The sequence below is a fragment of the Ciconia boyciana genome, chromosome 1 (assembly GCF_034638445.1).
Source record: "Ciconia boyciana chromosome 1, ASM3463844v1, whole genome shotgun sequence".
NCBI lineage: Eukaryota > Metazoa > Chordata > Aves > Ciconiiformes > Ciconiidae > Ciconia > Ciconia boyciana.
This window is the reverse complement of record NC_132934.1, coordinates 53806118-53828356: the sequence shown is the minus strand read 5'-3', so window position 1 is coordinate 53828356 and position 22239 is coordinate 53806118. Positions and strand designations below refer to the sequence as shown.

The following is a 22239-nucleotide window of genomic DNA, read 5'->3' as shown; positions in this document are numbered from 1 at the left end:
ATATGTGCTTTCTCCTTATCTAGAACAATGGCTTTCCAATGATAATTATTCCTTTGGAAACTCCTGCAATTTAAAAAGTAGGAAATATTGCTAATGATGCAAATGGAAGGCAGATTAAAATTTATTTTAGTTTTTCTCAGCTGTGCCATTGTACTACCAGTGAAAACAAATGTGACTCACAGGAGAAAAAAAATGCTAAATGTACACAGCACTTGAAAGGAAAAGGCATCACAGCTCCAATGGAAACAGTGCAGTAGTTTGTTCTTTCTCACCTGCTTCACTGGAGGTGTTATTGCAGTTGCTTGTGGCTTAAGAGGTTGCTGACTTTTCAGTTTCTGTGCCTGTTCTTGTTCTTTAGCTAACTTTTGCTTCTCTTCAAGGGTAAGTGATGCCTTTAAAAGGGAAAGTATTGACACTAAGTTGCACAGAATGGTTATTCTTACATTGATATTTTTACTTCATAAATAGCACTGTCGTTTCAATATGTGGTAGAACAATACATATTATTTATACAAAAGAGAAAATGGATAAGCACAAAATCTATTATATTTATCATACTGCTAAAAAGTACTTAAAGCAAATAAATACAATATTAAAAGTAGCATAATGAGAAATTTGAGCAGATCTCAAACAGAGGTATCACAACAAAACCATTTCAGCTTTGTCTTCTTCATGTTGGGCACAAGGAAAGGTGTTCTTCACAGTTTTTGTTTTTATATGGTTACCAACTGGCACTTGATATAGAACTGCAACTGACCACAGAGGTGGAAAGGGAATTTTATTTTAAGATTGCTTAAGAGGCTTTTTAGGATTTTAACTCTACTTTTGTTAATGATGAAGGATAAAATCATAAAATCATTCCCCCTTAGTCTAAAATCAGTAAGAGGGTTCAGATAACTAGAAATGGAAATTATAAAATGTATAGATTCTGGGGAGCCATTTACATAATTAATAGTATGAAAAGAATTTTCCAATAGTTTATGCTTATGTTTAATATTCTATGTCATGTCATGCTTTTTCTTTGCTTCTTGTATTTATTCCCATATTGACTGTTCATTTTCACTTAGCCTTGAATTGTACGGTAAATGTTAGTCTCTGCTCCTACATGAAATTCTACACTTTATCTTCATCTCTGTTTGTAATTTTATCATAAAGTTGCCTATTTTGATTTTCCTATCTAAATCCACTGCTGAGGTTTCAGTTTCATTGAAATCTATACTTAAGGAGAAAGAAAAGGACCAAAAATCTATAGTCCTAATTGCTGCCTACTTTGTACAAAGCTTTTGGAAAGGCTTTCAGAGAAATTGAAGGATATGATTTGAACATTTTTCAGTGGGCCTTCACATGTGACTATGTATGGTGCTGTGCTGTACAAAAGCAGTTAATTTTTCTTTTAAAGCTTTAAATATGATAAATATTTACACATACTCTTTCTATGCAACTGTATCAGCCTTGTATTAGACAGATGGATGTAGCAGGATTCCAAAACAAAGTAAAACACACCTTTTTCTGTTTTGATGACATCTCATTCTCTTTACTATCAGATCCACTAGTTAGAAGGTCAGCTCCACTAGTATTAAATACCTTGTCAATCTGTTTAAGTTCAAAGAAACAAAACTTAAGTTATTTGAAATGTTGTAACTTAAGATAACATAAATATTGACTATGTAATTTTAAATTTCAAACTTCTATATGTAAGTAGTGCAATAAAATATTGTTGCTTACCTGATTACTTGTACTACTAGATCTTGCCTCTTCAGACACACTCATTTGGTTAGCTATATCCAAAGATCTATATAGTGCAGAGTAAACATATTACAAAAAGATAACTTTACAGTCACATCCACAACATTAGTTCAGCAATGCATGTTATTCTTCTGCATTTAAATAATATAAAAAAATTGCATTATGAGAGCACTGCCATTTTTATAGAATGCCTGTAGGAGACTGGAAAATGTTAATATTCTAAATTGTAAAGGTTTCCTAATGATCATTTCACATGGTCTTAGTTCCTCCTTTTGAATGGGGTGACACAGACTTTGGGTAGCCCAAGTTAATTTGACTCAGAAATCTCACCTCGTATCAGACTCCATAAAATAGTTCTAAATATCTTCAAATATCACTGCCTTCTAAAAGGCTGCAAAGTTTATGTTTCTCCAGTATGGTTTATGTTCTCAACAACTACAGAAAAGCAACTTAGCATATAGAAGCAAGACATAAACTGTACTAGTGGAGCTCAGTATGAAATTTTACATGTAATGAATTAATTAAAAATTATTGACTCAAAATAATAAACTGTGACTGAATTTTATAAAAGTAAAGGATTTTACTCTATAAAACCATTGACATCACAACATTATTATCATTCTAGGACTAATAAATCTCTGCTGACAACTGTACTTATTTGAGGTAATTCTCAGCTACTGAAGTAAGAATTACCTAGATTTTTTATTGCTATGGCTAGAGTTTTCTCACATGTGCTAAAAAATTAACTGAAATTTATCTCTGCTCACTTCTTCCTTCTCTAATACACACATAAATAAACACTTACTTCTGTTGCTCTTGCATGACGTGAAGTTGCTCAAGTTTTGTTTTATGCTCTGCCTCCAACCTACTGAGCATATCTTTTATAACACAAATAAAAGAATTGAACTGTAAAAGAAATATACAAGAGGTACGGATTTTGCAGTGATGGAATTCAGACATGTATAACTTAAAAGGTAATATCTCATAAAACTTACAATACACAATGTCAGATAAGCTGCACATTTTTAAATAATTCATAATCCACCTTCACTATCTTCCACTAGATACCCAACTACAAGCAGAGTGCATACTGAAACAGTGAAAAATACGTATCACTAATAAAATAAAAAAAAAAAAAGTGGGGCAACCCAGACAAAAAAAACACAGATTAGTATTACCAGATCAATTTTCAAAAAAACCCTATGATTGCACTTCTACATTAACTGCAACATTTACAAACAAGAGACAGGGAAGAAACATTAAGATCGTACTTTAGCTTTTAATTTGAATTGTAATTATGTTAGTAGCTGACTGCTTTTGCAGGATATTTGGAAGGTAATAGTATTAATTTTGAAATTTTATACTAGATCAGTTAAATTCCCTGAAAAATAACAAGCTTTAAACATGCAAATACAGTAATACTGGAAGGTTTTTTGGTTTTGTTTGTTTTCTTTTACAACAGACATAGACATACAGTAATGTATGAATTTTTCTCTGACAACGGTTTAAATCTATTCTCTGACAATTTATCAAGTAAAAGCACGCAACATAGCCATGTTCCTACCTGATTGAGATTAAGATTGTTCTCGATACTAAGAGGAATCAGATGGGGCAATACTTTTCCTGCAAGCTGTTCTTTGGTAATTCCCAACTTCTTATGAGTAAATGTACATTTGTAAATACCTGACATACAACATCAAAATAGCAAAAATCGTTAGGTTTAGTAAACAATGCGAACAAAGTAGCACTCTCCATATGTATCATCTCAACATACGTTGGCTCTGTGTGCAAACAGGGACAAACATGATCAACAGAATCATAAAAGCTAAGTACTCAACCACAACATAAACATATTATAGCAAGAGACTTTGCTTAAAGTTCAGAAGAAGAGAAGATCCAAAGTAATACTTTGCAGCTATGAAACCTGATATTAGGCAATGTATTGTCCTGGTCAATTATCTGAGAATATGCATCTTTGAAACAGATCACGAGCAACTGAGTTATCACAAACTGACAAATTGCCACTGAGAAATTAAGCTGCGTTAACTAAGGATGTGTTCTCTCCTGGCATATTGAAGTGCCTAGGAGTAACTATCACACTGCTCTCTGACTGCATTTTACAAAGATTCTTACCTAAATGTTTGGGGCTGCGTTATACACAGGATCAGAAAACATTCATAGTCTTTACCTGTTCTAAAATCACTGAAAAAATAACACTGGCAGGCACAAGGGATCCAAGGTTAAGCCTACAAGTTCTATAGTGTTTCTGACAGGAGGATTCATCTGTTTAAACAGTCCACCTCTGGTGGCAAACACTGAACATACTAGCATAAAAGAAGAAGCAGCTTTCCTCACTTTCTATGGTTAGTATTAGAAGAGAGCTGTCAGCTGGCCAAAGAAGATATTACACACAAGATGGAAGATATTATGATTCTGGAAAAAAGGAGAGCCCAAGTATATAAAATTGATTTCAGCCCATCATTTCCAAACTAGGATTCACTTATCCACTGTATCCAAGTAGAATTCAGTAGATAAAGTAAAAGATACACTGTCCCTCACTCTCAGACAGCAAATACAAATCAAAGCTGCAAGGATTAAAGGAAACAGGCAGCTTTAAATTAGTACTGATAGTGATAGATATGATAGATGAGTGATAGGTGCACTCTTGCTCATTTTGAGCCAATCAAAATAATGGTACCATCACATACTATTACAGTGTTTAATGAGGGCTGCTGCCAGTACAGTTCAGCTTGTTACAAATGGTCTTCTGCCTACTACTTTGTTGTCAGCAAGAGAAATGGTCACTGTCTTCCAGACTTGGCCACGCAGTCACACCTCTTTATTGGCAGTGACTCTGGTCATCTGGTCTCCTTGAGCCCATTCAAGTTGTTAAAATCACACATCCTGAGTTAGCCAAGCACCAGAGTGGCACTACGAAAGCACGACTGGGAGCAAGGGCTCCCGTTCCAGAAGTAACAAGCCATTAGGTTTTGTTAGCTGTTTTGTGAAACCTCACCCAGACTATGCTCCATTTCAGCGCAAAGGCAGCCACGTTTGCTTAAATGTCCAACAAAATGAGTCTAACAAAACCTGCAGTGAAGAGCAGTAGATTTGTAGACAATCATTTATAGCATCTGACATGCAAGAGTGGTAAGAGAAGGCAACATAACATCTTAAAAGCTCCAGCAAGGTGCTCAGCATCTGAAAGAAGACAGATCAGATACTATTCTGAGGAAAGCCTTTCTGGCCGTGTGGACCATACAGTCCATGAAAGTGTCACAGCCCAAGAACTGCAATGAGTACTTAGAACTGCATTGGGCCTTGAAAACTACAAATAGATGTATTAGTGTTCAGAAGTACCAGCAATACATAAGGTAACTGAACAGGGGTGTACTTAAGAAACAGAAACAGGAAGTTTTTAATAGTCATTTTAGCGATACACTATGTAAACATTACCAATGATAACACAGAAAGCTTTCAGATTTACAACATCAAAGCACAAAAGAGAAGAAAGTGGAAAGTATTAATTACCTAAAATTCCCATTAGTACTGCAGGTTCCTTGGATGGAATTTGTTGTAGAAAAGGTAAAATATCATCAAGCACAAACCATTTATCCAAGTACTCCAAAATCTTGCCTAAGCACACTAGTGAGTTTACCCGGACCTGTGACATATGACAAGAATTAAACTCTTTATTTTTGCCTAAGAAAATAAAACCCGTACAAAACTCATACTTAGAAGAAAACGGGTGCTACTGAAATGACAACCTTCATATCTGAAAATTCAAGACAAGTTAAAAAAAACCTTTTTGTGTCATGAAAGGACATACAGTTACAAACTGCTCACAAAACCTTGGCTTTTCTGCAGGAAAAACACTGTTAACATATATTATTGTGGAACACACTTCAACAATTTTTACAGTATTATTAACACAGTAAGTCCTTAACAACTTTTAAAAATGTTAGAGTAAAAAAGTAAATGTATTTGTAAAAAGTAAAAAAAAAAAACCAACTCAAAAAGAAATCAGAGCCACCAATGGGCTTTTCTTTAAAGACACAACAGCAGAAAAGCCAAAGTAATTAAAGGTAACAACATTTTCTGAGGACTGAGAGATAAAATTATTAGGATACTTACAGCAAGAGAAGAAGTTTGCAAACATGCGTTTTTAATTCTTGGAATTAATGAATTTTTCATTGATGGGTAATCTATTAAATTGGCAAACGTGGGAATTATGTTTAGGCAAAGCTCCTATAAAAAAAAAATTCTGCATAAGTTTGAAAAGAAACATCCATGTTTATTATAAAATTAGTACTAATATTACTCAAGATCAAAATTAATTTAAAATATCGTCTTAAGCTTTCTTTTTAAGGAAATATTTAAGGAAATATAATGTTCAACTAAGCTGACCTTAATCTATCAGCCTCACTTAAAAATGGCTAGCATAATAAAGCATCATTATATATATATATATATATAACCTTGGAAAACAGATTTCAAAAACAGTATTCATAAATTTATAATAAAATATTTGGATAGCAAGAATATCTTGCATTTTCACAAAACACCTTTTTATAAAAAACAACTTTTATTACATCAAACTGTAACATTTTCCTACATAAGTCAAGCAGTTCTGAATGAGTACTATCAGCAGCACTGCAGCAGCACAATAAGGTGAAAGATAAAAGAGCGTATCAAGATTAAACATACTTAAGCAACAGAAAAAAAACCAACTGATTTCAGCCCAATCTCAAAAAATAAGAGACAGCAATATTAAGTTTTTGTTGCAAGTAAATACCTGAGTAACTGATGCAGAAAAAAACCCTCACACCAGGTATTTAGAAACAAAATCCGTTCTCCATAATATGGCAAAGGCTTTGCAAAGGTAAAAGGCACATCTGATTTCCAAACCCTTCTTTAAGAAATATTTTGTTTGTTTATCTCCCCCTCCCAGTCCTGAATGCCTTTGGGTAACTGGAAGTTAATTCCAGTGGAAGAATGATTTAAAAAACAAAGAAGAACCTTAGAAAGGTAGAGAAAGCATAAAGAGAAAAATTAAAGTATGGATACTTAAAGTGTCACCAGAAGGTATATTCATATGATTTTACAGCAAATCAGGTCTTCCAAGGTAACTGTTGGCACACATGTTCTTACCAGTAGGACCTCAGAATAAGCCACCTCTCATTGACTGGTAAGAGCATGCATGCCTGCATAGTTTCTGCTGCACAGGCAATGTAGTATAAATGCACATCCTACTTTTTGCTATGGTGGCTAGTAAGACTTTAGGATAAGAGCATTGGAACAACAGTCAAGTGGTAACTCCCTAGAAAATAAGGGAACTAAATTTTATTTTTCTGAAACAAATTTTCTTTAATAAAACATTAATCTCTTTCAACATTCAGGAATATTACACAGCTTTATCTTCCCCCCCCCCCCCCCCAAGTAAACAAACATATGAGTATATAAAAAGTTGGCACATCAGCTTAAAGAAAAGAGAAAAAAAATATTTTAAATAAAGGCTGCAATTATTTTACCTGGATCTGAATTGAAGGTGCTTCCAAAGCTCTATAAACCATTGGTAGAACACTGTTCTTTATTTCATCTGGTGGAGTTTTGGTTAGAAGCAAGTCCATTTTTTGCAGGAAGATCAACAAGATCTATTAAAAGAAGGACAATTCAGAAGCCAAAAGTTTAAACTCCAGAAACATTACAATTTAAAGTGTGTTGCATCATATCATAAAAACTTCAGAAGTTTTCTTGTAACTCAGTAAATGTGATCACTTACCATGTTGCTTGCCTGAAGGCATGGAAGACAAAAAACACTTTGACATATTATTGCATTTTAAAAAAGGCAAATACAAATCAAACAAAATATGCATGTTCTAGACTAATCCCTCTGAAATAAGAAAACATAATGGCTAAGGAAGGAGGGTTTTTTTCTATTTACAACATGGTCTTTTGTTAAAATCCACCCACAGAAAATCTTTATACGCACATCACTATTGAAAAAGCTAAACTTTCAAAAAATTATGGCTCAAATGCTGTCCTTTGAGCATTTGATCACGACTCCACATATAAAAGCTGTACTCCATCTGTATCTAGAATCAAAATAGGGACACAATGAAAAGAATTATTACAGCTACTATATGGACACAAAATACCTTTATTCTATTTCACATGGAAATTGTATATCATAAAATGAAAAATCCCAAACAAAAAAAATTCACATCACATTAACCTGAAAAGCAACACTAGAATAGCACATTTACGTAGTGGGATTCACCTTGCTTAGGCTTAGCCATCTCAAAGTTAGTTGCTATTCTAAGTTACTCATCCAAGCTCAGTCTCCAATACAGAGTGCTACGTAACTCCTAAGACTCATATCTCACCTCAGATAGGTGAGACAACTTGCTACAGGTGACATTGACTATCCATTGATATCTAGGCTGCTTTTAGAAAATAGGTTAGACTAGATGGATAAATTGTGGTGAATGGTATCACATTAATGATAAAAAGCCAACTATTTCATAGGAGAGAAAGATTTCAATTTTTACATCTAAAAACACGTAGCAATCAATGCTTGTATGTCAAATAAACAGAAGCATCAAAGTGTAGAAATACAAGTGTACCAAGACCACATTACAAGTTTCCCCCTTTCCTTTGCCTTCCTTTACAGGGAAGAAAAAGAAATTATTTTAAACTGCAGCTAATGTGTGTTTTCTTATTGTATATTTATAATTACTTAAACTGTACACATACACACACAAACTCATTCATTCATTCCATGAACATTGATTCTGATGCAATATCCCCACATTTGGGAGAACTAGGGTGAAATGGACCAGATCAGTTTTAAAGTTAGATTTTATAATTATTCTTGAATAAAGATTTTTTATTTGTCCTAAACTTGACTTTTTGAAACCTACATGCGCTCATAACACTGTTCTTCTCTTGTCTAGCAACCCTGTAATACTGTGGCATGACAGTTTCTATGTTAGCTAAATGTATAGTTTTGGAGAAGGATCATTTGATTGTTTTTGCAAATTTGAAAAGGACATGAATGAAACCTGTTACTTAACAACTAGAAAAGCTCCTTTAAAATAAGAACCAGATGTTTGAACATATAGCAGACTGTTTTTAAGTTAAACATTGTACTATATAGTCATTTAGATTTCACAGAAGCAGTTCAGCTGTTTTCCACGGGCTGTCAATGCTTTTCAACGAAGATAACATAAAGCTGAATCGTTTTTTATATCCCTCTCTACCTGTCTTTAACTAGAATGTAGTTCATGCTGTTCCAATGAAGCCCTCTTATTTTTAGCCTTCTAAGGTCATATTTGATAACTTCTTATCTATTTAAGTAGAAACAAAGTCGTTACAGTCACAGATTCACATACACCATCTAATAAGCAAGCAGTAGCAGTTGCACTCTAAACAATAATACTAAAGGTGTGTTTCATTCATTAATACAGAGCCCAGTACTTATCAGGGTACACTTTGGTGTACTGAATTAGAATACAAATTTACAGCACATCATATGCTAACTCTCTATGGATTCCCCTAGATATAAATTAAGGGTTTGTCTACACTGGGAACCTATGTCAGACTAAGCTAGGATGTTAAAGCACACCTGTCACTCCATGCTAACTCCAGGAGTACGATATGAATGAGTAGTTTAACTAAATATTCCATTTTCATATTACGAATTTCCTCATACAAAGACATTGTGAACACTGGATAACAATTTCTTCATACTGAATTACAGCAGCTTTCCTATGATACATTCACTTCCTAACTCAAGTATCCTATGAAAGCCAAGCAACAGGCCCCTCATACAAATCTAAAACATCTTGAGAGAGCACTTGGAAGAAACACTGGCACCTTCACCATCTGCCCCTCTCCATGAGTTACAAACACCCAGGAACTGGATGTTTTTGCCTTGCACAAAGACAGTCAGACCTGGAATTCTGTCCTCTGGCACTCTGAATCTTTATATTTTTTTCCTGAATTCCTGGTATATTAACTTTGAAAACCTGTCCTAGATTACTTTGTCATACTCAAAAGACCACAGAAATAATACCAGAATAAGCCATCTAGTACTTAGTGTGCATTAAAAATGTCAACAGAAGAATTTAACATATAATATCTAGAAAGCTACAGAAAAACTTCACAAAGCTCGCTCTTTATGAGCTGACCTTGAGCCTGTATTTTGCTTCCCTCATTTCTCAAGAAATAAAACAGCTTTTGTGCCCATTATGTTTCAGATACAACTTTGAGACAAACTTTTTGCAGTGAGGATTGTCTCACAAATCTGATGTTAAAGGTAGCAAAACACAATGTTACCTTTTAGGATGAAACAGCACAAATAAGATGTTCGCTGTCTTTTGGTTGGTTAGACGTTTAATTTTTTTCAAGACAACAACAAAGTTAACATAAAGCCTCAGTGTGCCAAAAGTAAACAGCATTACGTAGTTCTAATTTTCTTAGGTATTCTCAGTACACAATTGTCCCCTTTCCCCCCTTCCCAGTATAATGAGAGTTCTCTAATCTGGTTTTCTGAAACCCAGAAACAAAAGGTCTACTTGTTCATTCCTATGTTTCATAGGAATCATAGGTTCAGCTACTGGTAGAATATGTGCAAATATTGTACTGTACAACCCTGCTCAGATTGGCTAGATAAGTGGTAAAATGCTTACAAATATACTTTCTACAACCAACAAAAAATAAGAATTGAGTGGTAAATTAAATGTTTTATTTTTTCCTAATCTAATCTAATCTATAAATGCAGATATACCCGCAGAAAACCCATCTGAAAAAGCAGGGGTAGAGGTTTTGTGAATTTCCTGGAAAAAATCTGTTTCGTATGAATCGATACTGACTGCCCAGACAACTATAGAGCAGGTTGGGCAATCTGTGTGAAGCTGCAAAAGGGAAACAGAACAATTAGTCATTTTTCAGGGAAAAAAACACCAAAGAGAAAAATTGTAAACTGAACAATATTAACATACCTGGATTGGTTCTTGCTGCTTAAAAACAGGACCAAGATCAGGCAGAATGAGCCTGATATATTCTTCTTTGGTGCATTCCTCAGCAATTAGGAGAACATTAGGCAAGACAAAGGGTACCATATCAGGATTCACAAATTCAGAAGTCAAGCAAGGCAAAATTCGCTGAATTATAACACGCTAGAAGAAAAAAAACCAAGCATGCATCATATTGTACTGCACTGCAGTAAGTTACTATTGTGCCAGCTCAACAGCTTTTATATTAACCTGATATTTACAAAAAAGCAGACAGACAATTTTCAATTTTGAACTCTTATTTTCACAGTATACTCTAGCTAATTTACACTGTGCTACTTTGCTTACTTTTCTCTGTTTGCACTCAAAACATAACTGGAGACTATAACCTGTGAAGGTCAACAAAAAGCAATTAACTGTACAGAAAATAGGACTTTCAGCCACATACATGAATTATGAAAACTTTATTCTATATGCTTTCTTAAAAAAGACCCTAAAAAGACTCTTAAAAAAGATCCTATCACCCCCCAAAAATCATCAGTTTTTCAGTACTCCATCACTCACTGAACCAACACATAATCCTACTATACCTCCCTGTAAAACTCCAGGTATATTCTCTAAATGGGATTCTGCTGATGAAATAGGTATTTACACTGTGGATGTCTACAGTAGAGTTAGACATCCTTAAATGCTTTTAAAGTCAATAAAGAGAAATACACAGTTCAAGGGCACAGTCCCTTCCCTCATAAAATATACTTTCAAGACAGAAAAAAATAAAATGAATGCTCTAAAGATGACTAGGTCAGTTAGTGGCTGTCTAAAGTTAGGTGAAATACATCCCATCTATTTCTGAATTCAAAGCATCAATGATTTCTGATCAAAGGAAAAAATTACTAAATTAAAAAGAAGAGAGGAAGAGAGTATTAAACATGAATTCTGAATTTTGCACTGTGTAGTTCAAAACAGAATTAGAAATAAAGAAATTTAATGCAATGCTTGAGAAGCTCTGCTATTCTATTATGTATTAAACTTATACTATTTTTCTATCACATATGCATTATACCTTATATAAATTAAAGAATACCACAAAAGGAAAAGGAGTCGGTCTAGACATAGCGTCTAATAATACACAGAAGAAATCTGTAATGACAGACATTTGCCTTTGAGGTTTCTGGGCACTGCTAGCACAAGAAAGCACTTTGTTGAGGGAAGGAAGCTTTGCATCATCCAACATTAAAGCACTGCCTTGCCATGAAAAAACTTGAAGCAATCTTATTGGGAGAAAAAGTGGCAAGATGACTTCAAAGAGCTATGATAGCATCTGGAAACAAAGGGAAAGCCTTGTAAATGGAGAGAAGACAACTCCCTTACAAAGTAGGATGAACTACAAGAGGACATGCAAATGATGGTTCCTTACACATATTGATAGCATAATTTGCCATTTTCCATTTAAAGAATTATTGATAGCTGAGGAGTATTTCCACACCAATTATTTTCTGATCTCCCCTTCTTTCCTACTACTCTATTCTGACAGTCTCGTGGCAGTCTATTATGGTACAATGCTACATAAAGTCCAGCATTCCAAGATTCAGAATGTGAATAGATGTTCACATATTTTTAAACTCACTATTTCAAGACATCATACAAACATACCTTAGGTAGTTTTGGCAGAACCTTTGGTAGCCCTTTAAAAAACTGTGATTTCTGAAGGTTATCCCTTTGAAATAATGAATCAAAATACTGAAGCGTCATTGCTCCTACATCATCAAAGAATGGTATCTAAAAATAAGATCAAAAGCTTGTGATCTGGAGGGAGACAACATTGACACTGTTACAAAGATTCCAAAATATAATCATCTATTTACCTTTTCAATGCACTATAGTAAACCTTTACAATGGCGTGCCTGCAACTAACAATTAGAAAAGTACATTTTTACATACTAAGTAGTATAATATTCACAGATAAAGGTTGATTATTAAGACAGAATTTTCCTACCATTTTAAAGAAACCCATGCATGTTATGTGTATCTTAATTAACTTATTGTATATGAAATAATGTTTTGTCTACAAAAAATGGAATGAAAAGTAAAAACCTTGATTAAAAGTTCTCCTAAGAATAATTATGCTATTTAATATTACAACAAAAGATTACCTACTAGGCCATCCAGATCTGGCTACCACCCCTGGAAACTTATAATGAAACAACAAGCAATTATATGCAGTAAGTGTGTATTTATATAAATTCCTCTCCAATATTCAGACCCACTTGTAAATCCTGTCCACTGTAATTTCTCACATGATCTCCCACATTTGCATGACTTCAGCAAAAAGGGCACAGGTCTTCTTAAGTATTGTGTAACAATGTATATACATAGACCAGGCTTATAAAGATGGCATCAACAAAATACCAGGGGGTTTCATCTATAGTCATGGTATATCATATTAATACTGATAGAGCTGCTTCATCATTAATGAAAGACTGATAAAAATGCATGATGATAACAAGACTGTTTATATAAAAATCCATCCCCAAATATTCAGCTTTCAGTTAGCACATGAACGAAAAGAGTAGAAGAATGTCTATCCCAGACCTATACAGACTGGAATGAAAAGTTCTGCATTCAAAAACTTGCATGGGTAAGACTCCTCCTTCCTGCTAGCTCTCAGTTTTACGGAGGGATATATCAAACCTCACGGGCTTGCAACAGTTAAAGACAAAACATCATCTCTCAGACTATTTAGACACTTGTTTTCAGCTGAAAAATTTTTGCAAAAAGAAAGGATATTAAAACACGTAAAGAAGCTCTGCTGTAAGGCAGCAAGAGAGGCCAGTAAGAGTAGGGCAATAAAGAAAAAAAGAATCAGAAAAGCAGATTGGAGTAGGGCAATACAGAATAAAAGAATCTATCAGCAGAGAATTCAAGATAGTCTGCACTGTGGGCTTAAATTTCGTCTTCTAGATCACACACCAAAATGTACATGACCATGGAATTCTATGAAGGTTAACACAAACTAGTTAAAACTAGCAAGGTAAACTTGCCCATGTCAAGCTCCATTTTAGCTCGTGTCATGCTGGCCATAACAAACTGCTTTTAGAACTAAAGCTCTAGTATCTCTACCCTAAAATTCAGTCTGCAGTGCAGACGTAGTAAAAAAGACTTAACATCTTTATAAAACCATACTGCTTAATACAACAAATCTGTTTGTTGTAGTCCTTCAGACAAGCTGATACCCGAGTAATATTTGCCAATTTCCTCACTTCCCATCTTTCAGCATGTATGTTGGCAGAGCCATTACCTGTTCCCCCTCCCTCCTTCACTCACTGTTTCTTCCAACTGTTAAGACACTGATTTCTCTCTCTGCATACAATCTTTTTATATGACAGGAAAATATGAAAATTGTTTGGCTAAGCAAATCTATAAGCAGGAACCTGAAAGGCTATCAGATATGAGAAAACAGGATATAAGACAAAGGAAGACTCATGCTTTTAAGTTCTACTTTCAGATAGGAAAGCGGAGGAAGAGTTTGTCAAATTAAAACTTAAATTATCCTACTTGCAATTAATTTTTCCTTTGTTATGGCAAGTAAGCTCTGAATATATTTTATTCTTCTGCATATTTAAGAGTACACTGAAAACCATAAGCCAGAAGTTAATCCTTACATTTATTGCCCTTTATCATTTTATGGCTTTAAAATCCTTCCAATACAGTTTTAAAGACTGAGTTGTATAAAAACATAGCATAGAAAACACTTCCAACTGTATTGGAAAGCAACAAAATAGCGTTGCATTGAATGATTATGCTAAATTCTGTCTCAGCACCCAATTCTCCCATATTAATAAAGGTCAGTATAAGGACAACTTTTGGCATCAACTAACATCATTATTTCCAAAATAGTTAAAAAATATTTAACATTTAAACTAAAATTATTAACAGGAAAACACTTTAAAATAGCTCTATTGTTTCTACAAATCAAACACTATTTTCCCTCTTTCCTATGGCTACTGTATTTTCCATGAACTGACCTTAGTCATTTGATCTGCGTCTGGTCTGACTGCTGGAGCTACATTTAAGAGTAGCTTTACATGTTCACGCACCTCCTCTGGTATATTCTGAAGAGTACTGGAGCTTAAACGGCTCAGCTGCGTAAGTAATTTAAGCACATGCACCATGAAGTCAGAAAATCCTGCACATAACTATTTCCAATACACAATAGGACTATACTTTGTCCTCTTGACAGTTTCTCTACCCACACCTTTGATATCCCTCCCGTCTCCCCTTTTATAACCCATTTGCTTCTGATCCCTCACAGTCTTCTTTCTGTCTCCCAACATCCTACCTGCTTCAGGTCACATTCTCCTATTTCCAGCTTCTCATTGTGTTCAGGTTATCAGAGAACACAAACCCAGTATTTTTAAACAGGTATGTGTTATTATCTGAGGTGTTGTCTACATACGTTAAAACACAGTACACACAACTAGGGCAATGGGCACCCAAAGAAGTTACAACAAAGGAAGCTTGCATATGAACATACATTATGTCAGCTGATCCAAGTAACTGTCTTCTGTCAATATTCATATTCCACAAAGAATGTGAAACAGCTGATAGCTAAGTGGATACCGATTGCAATGTCAAGTGATCACATCACTCTCAACTCAGCCATCTTCAACGGTCCTACATAGGTCATTCACTGCCTTGTTTTTCACATTGTTCACCCCAACAGGTAAAGTACTTATTCCACAAGACCAGCATTCAACAGGTTTACAGAGAAATCAGGTGAAAAACAAAATTTGTAGTTTATAAAGTTAGTACATATAACCTTCTCTACACATATTTTTATTTCCCATATTTTGCTAGGATTCTTTTTTTTTTGTTATAAAGATAGCATGCAAGGTAAAATACCATTATCGGATTGTTTATGTTGGAGCACTGGTATTGTGTTCTAAATATTTAAATTATTTTAAAGCAGTAACTTTTCAAATGTGAAAATCAATGAATAGTCACAAATAAAACAAATACCTGGTCCAGCTGTCTACTAAAGCTTTTATAAATATCCTGCTTGTTGACCTCAAAAATTGGTTTCCCTTTATTAAACACTGCATACATAACAGCTCCTAGAGAGTACATATCACTGGCTGTCTCACAGCTCACAGAGAGAATATATTCTGGTGCCAGATATTCAGGATTTGGAAGACACAAGGATGGCAAGTTTGGATCCCATTCCTTACAAGGGAACTTTGGCTACAAGAGAAGTAAAAAGAAAGTACATTTATTAGGGATTTTTAAAGAGAATTTTAAATAAGAAACTCAAGCAGCAAAAAACAATTAATCCACTCAAATTCAATTATGAATGAAACACAAACAGAGTAAGGCAAAACTGTTAAGAATCTGTGTCTGTAGCTTAGAGCGATTAGATGATGCAGTTAAGTCTGAATATTGTAGTTGGAAAGTGTAATGTAAAATCAAAGCACCACTGTAAGAGGGAAACATGAGCTATGATGGGAATTCATTTTAGGCGGTAGCAACCAGGCACCATGTGGATGCAACAGACTAAATTAGGTAGCTTTGCATGTCATTCAACATGCAGATGAGCAGAAGCGGCACAGGCTTCAGCCTCTGTCTGAAACCATCACTAGTTTATTTTGACTCCACTGAGCCAACTCAGGCTCTTTTTCTGTGATGACCAAAGGCAGCACTTCAATCCAGACCTGTGCCATATGTTCAAACTTCCTGCCAACAAAATATAGAGCTGAATATTAAATAAATGATTCTGTACTGAAATGCAAGGTCATGAAACTACTTTCAGACAAAGATCTGAATTTGAAATTTAAGGATGATAAATATAAAGATCTATTACCTCCTGTTCAGATGGATTTGTTGACTGGATACAAAAATCAAAGCCCATAATTTTCCATGCTCCACTCTTATTCAAAATTATATTTTCAGGGGTAATATTTCCATGGACCATTTTCACACTGCTATGCAAAAATGACAAGCCTTCAGAAACCTATTAATAGAAGATTATTATTTCAGGTTAAATATTTCAACAAATATCCTGCAAGACATTTACAAAAATTCTGTTCCTGTGGTCACGGTTAAATTGGTAAGTTAACTAAGAAACAATTTTTCACCACTATTTTAGGCTATGTCTTAAAAATTATGTATGAAGGAAATTAAACACAGATGGGTAATCAGCAGATGAGATTACTAATGCTGATTAACTATCACAGCATAAGAACAAAAAAGCTTTTCAAAGCTGATCAACATATACATCAAATAAAACCTGGGAGCTACTGTTCCTCCACAGAAGGTAAAGAAAAGATTCACATATGGGAGAGAGAGCTGTAGCAGACATTTATATGGAAAATAAAAATTCATTCGATTTCGTATTTTCCATGTCAGAATATGCAAAAACAGTAGCAACTTAGAGCCTCCAGTGTTCATCGTCTCTTGTACTTACAGTGATCAGGGCACTATCATCTCTCACTTCCCAATTATTAGATTTACTATAGGCATACAAAACTTTGGCAGTTTACAAACTTTATAAAACAATCATTAATCCTAAAAGCACAAGAAAATTATAAGGACAACCTGTGTCATACCTGAAGCAAACCATATTTGGTCTCCACATCATAAAGTTTGTATTCTTTAATATCAGATGGTAAAGGAGAAGGTAGGTTGTCCCAGCTGCCAAGAACATTAGCTAAACTTGCACAGACTGGTTCTGTACAAAATGCCAAGCAATCCCTGTAGAGGAAATACATAAAAACATTTCTTGTAAATAAATGTAATAAATCTCTTGACTGCGAATAAAGAACCATACAAACATCATATCATACATTACCAGAGCACTTGGTGCTACCTAAAACTATGTTATATTTCAGGTTTTGAGTTCTTCTAAGTAATATTATGCTAAAGAGAAATACATATATATCTGAAGTATTCAAAAAATATTAGAATTATTTTATTCTCTAACATTGACTTACATCACTAATGATGCACACAATGCTTCATAAAGTTTTAACAAAACAATGCTTTTCTTGTCTTGATCCAGGAAAATCAAACAAATCATTCTTACTATAATTAAAACTTGTAAAATCAGTCTTTTAGCTGTGCCTAAAACTCACACATCCCTGACTGAAGCAATACTTAATGTGGTCAGACAATGATCAGAAACAAAATTAATAAAATGTAAGGCAGCACCTGAATATTCTTTTACTTTGCAAATGAACAGAAAAGAAGAGGTGAAAACACAAATACGCTTGTTGTATGAACTGCAGTTTGCATGTGAAGTGACTATTTCCTAAATTATTTTATCTATTGTTTCCTTCATGAAAAACTACAGGTACTGTTTATGCATTTTTGTGTCATCAGTGTTTGAAAAGCACAGATGAAGCAAACTTCCACACATAAAGTGGACTGGTTATAACACTGTGCTTCAAAATTTCAAATTGTGAAGTCCTGAAAACAATGTATGTCTCAGTTTCACAAACTTCATGTAACATAGACAGAGTCATTCTTAATATCCACATTCTTCATAGTGGTCTGCACAGCGCTGGAGGCCCTGGACAGTCATTGCACCTCACTTCTTAATTGTTTTAAAGGTTTTTTTGAGAAAGCATTACATGGATGGTAGCACACATACCCGATGAGTAAATCACAAGAACACTAAATACTGCATCAGTATGAACACTGAAAACTGAGACTGAGTAACAGTAATAAAGATGTATTTTTGAATATAAAGTTATAGGCAAGAAAACAAAAGCCTAACTTTTTGTTCATTCCATAAAAATATCACAGAAGACACAATGCCTCAGCATGAATCTACCACATAGTTTTTATGTATCTCAATAATGAACAAGCTTGCTCTTTGAAGTACAATAAGGCTGATGAAACATGCAAACTTCTTACTACTCATCCAGATTTTAGTTTTACTTTAGTTTTATCTACTGCCTTTCTAAAAGAAAAACGACTGAAAACTAAAATACATTGAATCATAAGTGTCACCCAACCTGACAGAACTTCTTTGCTTGGTTTCCTCCCTACCATTCTGTTAACACCATCCATTTCATGTTTCTAGTAACACAACAACTAGGGCTGTAAGACTCATTTCTGTAGTAATCACAAGGAAGAATCAGAGCACAGAAAGACGAAGTCCTTCATTTTCAATCTGACTTCAACTTTACCACAGAGCTTATACATTTAGTTACGGTTAAGGCATAGATGAAAGAAAATACCTAGGGAACAGTTATTCAGTGGTTTTCATAACATAAACTCTCTGATTGCTGTTGTTTTGAGGGAATAAAAAGATGGCTGTTTATTTTTTACTTTAGAAGCTAATTAAATAAGGACCCAAATCAGAGTAACGGAAGGATGGGGCAAATCTAATTAAACAATTGAATATTGCAGAAGCTGATGTCTGCCATACAGTGCAGCTTCTTTAACAGTTCCCTGAATAATATCAAAATGAAATTCAGTGTAACATAATAAAAAGAAAACAAGTTAAAAATAAAAGTGATGGCCAAAAATGTATACGCTTTGGCAAAAACTGCAACAGATGGAATGTCTAGTAAATTAAGTATCTGGGATTCTTCTCACTACTACTATTTTTAATGGGTAGTAAAGACATTATGAGTGAACTCATAATTTGGCTTTTTTATCCTTTTCTCCAATAACAAGTTAAATATAGAATAATATTGCTCATCTGTGCTGTTACTGGAATTCAAGACCAGTTGTAAGTAAACGTATTTATATTAAATATTTAGTATAAATAGTTATTCATTATATAAATGCATGTAAAAATGTATACATCATAATATATAATATATATTTATATTAAATATAATTATATTGAATACCAATAATCTGGTGTAGAAACATTCTATTAATAGTGGAAAAGCTACCTACACACTCAGATCAGAAAGGTATGGCCTTTCTTCCTATATCTACTTCAGCTGTGCGGGTACACCAAGTACCCCTTTGCCCCACAAAGGAGGAATAAAGGGTGACTTGCAAGCAGTTCAACACAACTGTATGTTACTTTGGAGACACAAAAAAAGACCAGGTACAGACTAGCCAGAAGGAGCCCATGACAGATTTCTTCAAGAATAAGCACTCTGGAAAGACCTGCAATTCTAAAGAAATCTTACAGCATGCTTGCACAAGGTTACACACACAAACATTCTAAGCAAACTTCTCTTTTATGACCCCCTCCTAAAACCATTACACCAGTTTCTGGCACAGCAAGCAACTGGACAGGTTTTGTGCTACTGGTGTTTCTACCAGTAACTGAGTGTGCTGAGTATGGAAAGAAGAACAATTAGAGCAAAGCATAGGGCATTACTAAAAACTCACAGAGAACTCTGACGTAACTACACTGTTAATTTTACTCAAAAGGCTTAAATTCTTCTCAAGAACACCACCAAAGCTTTCTTAACATTCCAACGTATGAATCCTAGCCTTTTCTTCTGAAGTGCAGAGTTCAGGGAAAAAATAATTACAGCTGCATTGCTGAGTCAATCGAAATACTGTGACAATTTTAGGAACAAGCCTGGGGTATACCCTGGGATTCACTGCATACACTATGACTGAGATGACCCTAGGCCATTTAGCATGTAATAGTTTATTTACTGTTGTAGAGTACTGAGAGCTGTCTTAAATTACCGAATTAATCTTCCTTAGGCTTTTGTGAGGGGCATATTGAACCATAGGGGCAATGACAGCTTGGAACCCTTGTTAATGCGAAATGTGTTTAGTACTGGAGGAAAGATATATTTGAATATGCAAGTGTCACTTAATCCAAGAAATCTTTCCCAAAGTAGGCATCACAAAGATGATGAAGCATTCCTACAGTATTCTCAGCTCCTAGAAGCCAGTACATTTGGAAAAATGCAGGTGAACAGACACAATCAAAAATGTAGACGTTTGAAAGGTAATGTACATGAATCTTTATTAGGCTACCATTTAGAAAAATGACTTTGGAAAAAACCTCTAAAACCTCCAGTATCTTCCTCAGTAGGATCAGCTTTCTATTTTAACATGAAACTTTCATTTTGTTAGATTTTAGTGTGCTGTTATCACTACAGTTGCATGATAAATCTATAAGATTAACCCATTATTGTGCCTAGTGACCAACCTTACATAAATCAAATAAACACTACAAAAACACACTGAATTTTGTCTCCCTCAATTGGCATGAGGACTGTTTAAACACATATGGGGCCACAACACATACAATTCACCAAAAATCTCCAATCTCACATGCACTAAGTATATACATCTCATAAATGCAACAACCTTTTGAAAGAAAACAATTTTTAAGAGAGTTCTTTAAAAGTGAAATTAATTGAACTACCAAATTTTCATGCTGTAAGGGCCATGTGTAGCCTTATAGCTGCAACTGGACTAAAACCATGCAACAGATTATTAATTAGATTTACTAGATTCACACCAGAAATGCATCCTATGGCTCAGTGGGGGGGGGAATCTGACAGTGGGGTGAAAACCATTCTCACATGAGTAAATACAGTAAACTTGAATCTCATCAGTTGTATGTGTTGAATGTTCCAGATATTTTCCAATAACAAAACAATGATTAAGAAAGTCTGTTCTCAACTTTACTACAGCTTACCTGGATTCTTCCAATGGATGTTGAACAGTAAGCAGTCGAGGGTGTCGAAGCCTGGTTAGCTGTTGAACACCTCGTTTTAAAGAATCAATAATCTGATCCTTTTCAAATTTTTGATACTTGTCTATTAGCTTCTTATCAAAGACAAAAACAGCCACTTCCTAGAAATAAGCAACAAAATTCACTCGGTATATAACATTCCCAAAAAACAAGCCTATACACAATTACATACACACACACATTTTTTGATTCAACAGTACAATCCCATCAATGCAATATGTATTTCAATGTATATATATATACACATATACTGCGTTCAGCTCTGGGGCCCCCAACATAAGAAGGACATGGTGCTGTTGGAGCGAGTCCAGAGGAAGGCCATGAAGATGATCAGAGGGCTGTAGCACCTCTCCCATGAAGACAGGCTGAGAGAGTTGGCGTTGTTCAGCCTGGGGAAGAGAAGGCTCCAGGGACACCTTACAGCAGCCTTCCAGTACCTGAAGGGGGCCTACAAAAAAGCTGGAGAGGGACTTTTTACAAGGGCATGTAGTGATAGGACAAGGGGTAATGGCTTTTAACTGAAAGAGGGTAGATTTAGATTAGATATGAGGAAGAAATTCTTCACTATGAGGGTGGTGAGGCACTGGACAGGCTGCCCAGAGAAGCTGTGGATGCCCCATCCCTGGAAGTGTTCAAGACCAGGTTGGACGGGCCCCCATGGCAGGGGGTTGGCACTAGATGATCTTTAAGGTCCCTTCCAATCCAAACCATTCTATGATTCTACATTGTCCTTACTTTGTCCCAGTCATAATCACACAGGTTACTGTATATAACCTCTGGAATATATAT

At 34.8% G+C, this 22239-nt stretch overlaps 1 protein-coding gene across 2 annotated transcripts in view; it reads right to left on the bottom strand.

The window, feature by feature from the left end:
* The window catches only part of SCYL2 (SCY1 like pseudokinase 2), a 38724-nt gene that overhangs the window by 6531 nt on the left and 9954 nt on the right, over positions 1-22239 (bottom strand). For both annotated transcript variants that reach the window (XM_072866181.1, XM_072866172.1), the window contains 15 exons: positions 21394-21551; positions 17366-17510; positions 16621-16770; positions 15783-16004; positions 14789-14905; positions 12417-12542; positions 10752-10928; positions 7278-7400; positions 5881-5994; positions 5278-5410; positions 3311-3429; positions 2552-2652; positions 1726-1792; positions 1504-1593; positions 273-392 (listed from right to left, as the gene is read on the bottom strand). In XM_072866181.1, coding sequence (XP_072722282.1) covers positions 273-392; positions 1504-1593; positions 1726-1792; positions 2552-2652; positions 3311-3429; positions 5278-5410; positions 5881-5994; positions 7278-7400; positions 10752-10928; positions 12417-12542; positions 14789-14905; positions 15783-16004; positions 16621-16731 — 1620 coding nt within the window. In that variant the 5' untranslated portion in view covers positions 16732-16770; positions 17366-17510; positions 21394-21551. The remainder of the gene's footprint in view (positions 1-272; positions 393-1503; positions 1594-1725; positions 1793-2551; positions 2653-3310; positions 3430-5277; positions 5411-5880; positions 5995-7277; positions 7401-10751; positions 10929-12416; positions 12543-14788; positions 14906-15782; positions 16005-16620; positions 16771-17365; positions 17511-21393; positions 21552-22239) is intronic.